The sequence below is a fragment of the Olea europaea genome, unplaced genomic scaffold (assembly GCF_002742605.1).
Source record: "Olea europaea var. sylvestris unplaced genomic scaffold, O_europaea_v1 scaffold2464, whole genome shotgun sequence".
Taxonomy (NCBI): domain Eukaryota; kingdom Viridiplantae; phylum Streptophyta; class Magnoliopsida; order Lamiales; family Oleaceae; genus Olea; species Olea europaea.
In genome coordinates this window covers 1-5,665 of record NW_019242848.1, presented here as the reverse complement: position 1 = coordinate 5,665, position 5,665 = coordinate 1, and the positions used below count along the sequence as shown (strand labels likewise).

The following is a 5,665-nucleotide window of genomic DNA, read 5'->3' as shown; positions in this document are numbered from 1 at the left end:
AAACGAGATACCCCATCCCCATTCCCTCCAATAAGTGAATAACTAAATCAACAAGAAGAAACATTCTAATGTGCCTTTTTTACAAGCTATATAGACAAAGCGCACAAGTATATTCATCCAAGTAAATGAACCATAAACTATGGCCTCGTTTGGTAGGGATTTTTTGTCAAAAAAAAATTGATTTTTTGACCGTTATTTTACCATTCAAGCCGTAATTTTTGACTTTTCCTCTCACATGTTGACCCCATTTTTCTTGTAATGATGAAAAAATCAATTCTCGAAATCCCAAACGGGCCCTATATCAAAAAGTTCAAGTTAAGCACAGTGAACTCCAAAGACATAACGATAGAACAAAATTTACAATTTACAGGTTTGATATGCCAATACTATTACACATTATTTTCATTTCACTAAAATACAATAAACGGAACAAAACAGGATCGATGTCCAGTTCTGAGGAATACAACAAGAATCGCCAGGGATGCAGAACAAAAAGTTCAAATGAATAAAAGGAGAATACTCACCGGAGAAGGCGTTGTGCGCCGCCGAAGAGAAGACGATTGAGAGATTAACTGTGGGATCGGGAGTCTAATAGAAGTAGCACGTGGCTGAATGTGAATTGGTTTTACATTTTATGGGATGAATTTCAAGTTGGTCCTTATAGATTTAATTCTTCCTATTAAGCCACTAATGTTCCATGAGGTTCTAAATTAGTCGCTGTATTATTTTATTAATTGTAAATGGGCCATGGTTTTCCAATTCCCATATGTAGTATTTAATTATATACACTTTTATTATTTTTCTAATTTATTTTTTGGGGATTTGACATTAAACTAACTTGGAAAAAGATAAAGTGTCATGGCCACGTAGACTTTGTTCAGACAAGGTGCCAAATTGGCGCCCCCTATTGGAGGGAGGACGTTAGGGGCGCCAAGGAGGCATCGGGATGGACCGTCTAGCAAAGTCCAACTAGCTTTATGCGTTGCCAAATCAACTTTGACCATTTTTCATGTAAGTTTGACAATTTAGAGCATGTTTGCCAAAGTTTATGCTAAAATTTAAGCACGTCAAATATATTTTTGATCACATATTTTGCATTGGTCACAGTTTACTATTTACTTATTCTCTACATATTTTGAAAGATTCACGACTTACGAGCGATTTTAAATATTTTAAGCTTAACAGGACATTTAATTATACCTGTTTGGAGGATTTTTGTGAAGCCTAAAAGCTCTACTAAGAGGCCAAAATCACTTTTGCCTATCGATTAGGTACAACTTTTTTTGAGTTAGTTTGAGCTTATCTAATACAGTACTTCTAAAGAAGTTGAAATAATTCTTTTATACCTAGATTTTTATCCTAAATATTTTAATAACATATAAAATACACCCAGAATTAATTCTACACATTAAGATATATAAATACTATATGACTTCCTAATTCATCGTGCAAAACTCTATATTAATATAATTTAAAGTTTCTTTTCAAATGATGAATATCACATGTTTTTATCTTAATTTTTATTTGTTACTTTTTTTTTTATTTGTCAATCTATAAATTAAAAACACTTGTCTAGTTATGAGTCAAACAGTCAATTTAGCCCCAATTTGGTAGGAAGTAAAATCAGATTTTTAATAGATTTTAATAAAAATTGATAAAATGTGTAATTGAAAAATTATGAATTTTATAAAATATGTGGTTGAAATTAATTGATGACTTCAACTTTGATTAAATCAAAATTTATTTATTCTGTATGCTATATATTTATATTTCAATCTTACAATTTCATAATATTATTTAAATAAATTTGAAACTTTTGAAAGTGCAATATGATGTTCAAGATACGATTTTAGTGACATTCGAACTTCAGAACTCGGATCGTCACAAGGCTCAGCCTGAAGTGGTTGCTTGGCGAAGTCGATTCGTGTGTTATTTAGCAAGTACGGACTAATTAGAGTAAATAACAAATAGATGGCCTTTTACCAACAATGAGCATTTAGATACAGGCTGAAAATATATTGTGAAATCTGGAGTGCCAAAATGGCTTAAACATAATAAATGAACTGATATCAGCACATATTAGCAAACACACAGGGTCATTTATTTAACTGACTCTAAGAATCAGTCCAGTACTCAAGTGAAAGAGCAAAGGAAGTGCCTACTCGCCTACTCGGGCTTCCACGAGGATAGTGGGGGAGTCTCTGAGTTTAACCATGTGTTTGCCATGTAAGCATGTCTATCGCCCTTAACCATGTCGGCAGAAGCAAAGGATTCAAGTTCAGCCATCTCTTGGGGTGTCAATTTCACAGATAAAGCTTGAATATTCAGGTTCAAGTTCTCGATCTTAGTGGTACCGGGTATGGGACAAACATCATCTCCTTGGTGATGAACCCAAGCCAATGCTAGTTGGGACGGGGTGCAACCTTTGCTTGCAGCCATTTCACTGACCCTTTCAAATACTAGTTTGTTAGCTTCAAGATTTTCTGGTTGGAACCTCGGAAATTTCTACAAAAGTCGAACAATTTTCATCAGCATGTAAACGTTATAAATATGTGTTGAGACCGAAACTTTACACATTGCAAATATATATTAACAAAAGTTCAATCTTATTCATTGCAGATATATGTGAGCCCAAAACCTTGCTTTTCTTTTGTTTGTGTGTATGAGGGGGAGAGAGACACGTAGAGAGTACATAATGTATTGTATTGTACTAGATATTGGGTCTTGCCTTCATATGTTTGGCTAGCATTTTTATACTTAACCATGTGGGATTCTACCCTTAACATGTCCCAGGCAAGACGGAGACTCATTTGAGTACACCAATTGTGGAATCCAAATGCTCGTTTGAGTTTCAGAAGTACTGAATTGCTTGTTTGAGGTAAATGGGTTTTGACACTATATCGAGTCTTGAGGTTCCATCTTAAAATGTCAACCTAATTAAGTGCATGTTTGGCAGAGCTTAAATCATATTTCCAAACACGCTTTTTATTCACATAATTTGTGGGAACTGTAAAATTTAAGCACTCCCGAACAAACACTAAGAGTAGTAGCATACATCAATTAGTATTTTTATATGTAACCAATGTGGGATTTCACCCTTAAGACTGGAGAACTTATAAATTTCAAAGTGATCCGCAAATGCAACATAAGGATATTAATTCATGCAGTATCAAAAACTGGTTGGAAAAAGAAGGCCGAGGTCCTCAAAACTATTGACAGATTCACTATCTGAATTCATTAATGTATCCGCCTATGCATTTGAATTTGTCAATATATACTAAGCAATTCCACTTTAATTTATAAAGAAAGAACAAATCAACATTATTTTTAAGTTTTGTTTTCAGGCGGACAGTCTTCTCGGATGGAAACTTGGTTCGTGACCATAAATAGAGAATAAAAGGTGCCCTTTCAGCATAAAAGGCTACACTGTCTATCTTAAAGGTAATTATTAATAAAAAGGAGGACAGCATTTCTCGAACCTTAACATTAATGTTGCCATGACAAATTTTCTAAGCTCTATGGTTTTGAAAATTTTATTTTAGGGAGTAATAAATAGCATGGTTGCCAAAGCTTTTATTAGAGAATAATGCTATATATACGGCCTTCATTACCACTTGGAAAACATTCCCTCCTATGTGGAGGAAATCTGTACAGTGATGTGATGGATGAGTTCAAAATCAAGAGTGTAGATGTTATATACAATATGAGGGAGTTTAAAAGAAGGTATAAGAGAGAGTGCACATCTAGCGTGATTGTTTATTAGATCACACAGTTGTGGGTCGTACGAAAAATGTGGATAAAAAATGGGTAAAATGATGGAAAATAGAATTTGACGGCATATAAGCAATCATAAACCTTGCCAAACGAGCAAAAAGATGCTTGCAGTACTTAAATGTAAACCCAATGCAAGAACATGAAATTATTAAGTATTCAGCACAAATGAATACCAAGAAGATTACACAGGAATGAATATTGACCAACCTTACGATGGTCACCCTCGGACAAGTTCTCAATCAACTTGGGACCTGCTGAGAAGAAACCCCGTCCCAGTGGACTGTATGGGACGATTCCAATACCAAGTTCCCTAATAATAAGACAGACGAAAACAACACATAATTATCTTGTAGAAGTTATAAGATTACTGACAAATACAGAAGACTCCTTACCTGCAGGTAGGAATTATTTCTTTTTCTAAATCTCTTGACCACAAGGACCACTCCATCTGAACAGCAGTTAATGGATGAACGGCATGAGCCCTTCGGATTGTTGAAGCAGAGGCCTCTGAGAGACCAACATATTTTATTTTCCCCTCTTCAACCAGTTTCTTGAGTTCTCCCATCTTGCAAAAGTACGCCAGACAACATTAAGAAGAGATCCATGAGAAGTGAAATTAAAAAAATGAGTACAATGCTAACAATTTAAAATGGGAGATAAATTAAGTTATATAATCTTTAGCAATTACCGCGTATACTACTTACTAGTCCCATCTGACAGTCAATTACCAAAAATTACCTCGTGTTCGAACGATAACTAGAGAGTAAAAGGTATACTAATCGAGCTGAAGAAATTATAAGAATTGATGCTGAATTTCTGATGAGAATTGGAAAACAGCAGTGGATAACGATCTAGGATGATCACACGAATATCGGATGCTAGTTAGCAACTTTAATGGTGGATTAATTTTCTTTCTTATCCAGATATACATAGAAAAAGGGAAAATTAAAAACATGTACAAACAAAAACTTGCTGGGAGAGAGAAATCTTTAAGTGCTCTGGTTGGTGAACAGTTCATCAAATCAGATGTCAAACAGTGGTTAAAATGTTAGACCAATTTTATGATAAAGAAGGGCTCAATTTGGTAAATTGAGTCACAGTATCTCATCAAAAGACAACGAAAACAGAAGATGATCATCGAGAATGATTACATTGTCAAGAATACATGTAAATTACATAATTATAGAAGAATAATGCTTTCTTGCCAGATGAATTTACCACCTTTGATGACAGATGCAGTGGTGGCAGTAAATGATAGATGGAAACCTCTTTTTAAATTGGCCAATGACAGAATGCCATCAACCAAGATGTTAAAATTTTCTGGCAATGTAGCAAGGTTGATTATAGAAACATTGTTATCATTTTCATATGAAGGATGATTGGCCTCATTTATATTTCATTATCGTGTGAAATGATAAACTAAATAACAGTACCAAAAGAATAAGATCAAACCGTGACTTCAATAGGCATACTGGTGTCAATTCGATGAACATAATAGAGATCAATGCAGTCGATGTTAAGCCGCTTCAAGCTTTCTTCACAGGCAGCTCTCACATATTTTGGGTCACCAATAATTTTCATTTTCCCATCCTTCATACTTATCCCAAACTTCGTAGCTATTTGCACTCTCTCTCTCAGTCCTCCTGTCAAAGCCTACACAGATTTCTCTAAATTATGAAATAATAAATATCTAAATTCACTCAATTAGTTGTAAAGTAAAGACCTTACAGCAAAAACATCGAAAAATATACCACATAATCATCTACATTAGCAATCATCTCTCTTCAAACCCCATAATATATATGACGAGAAATATGAAGAGTGAAAAGTGAAGTACCTTGCCGATGAGAAGCTCGTTGGTGTGGGGTCCATAGACGTCGGAGGTGTCGAG

At 34.6% G+C, this 5,665-nt stretch overlaps 1 protein-coding gene across 1 annotated transcript; it reads right to left on the bottom strand.

Annotated features, from left to right (window-relative positions):
* Nucleotides 1–1,977: 1,977 nt before the first annotated feature.
* On the bottom strand, nucleotides 1,978–5,659 carry LOC111382282 (probable aldo-keto reductase 2; the record flags this gene model as incomplete). The annotated part of the gene is made up of 5 exons (XM_023006199.1): nucleotides 1,978–2,505; nucleotides 3,982–4,084; nucleotides 4,167–4,339; nucleotides 5,227–5,427; nucleotides 5,612–5,659. Coding segments are annotated over 5 exons (864 nt in total), but the record flags the coding sequence as incomplete, so codon positions are not given.
* Between the last annotated feature and the right edge of the window lie 6 nt (nucleotides 5,660–5,665).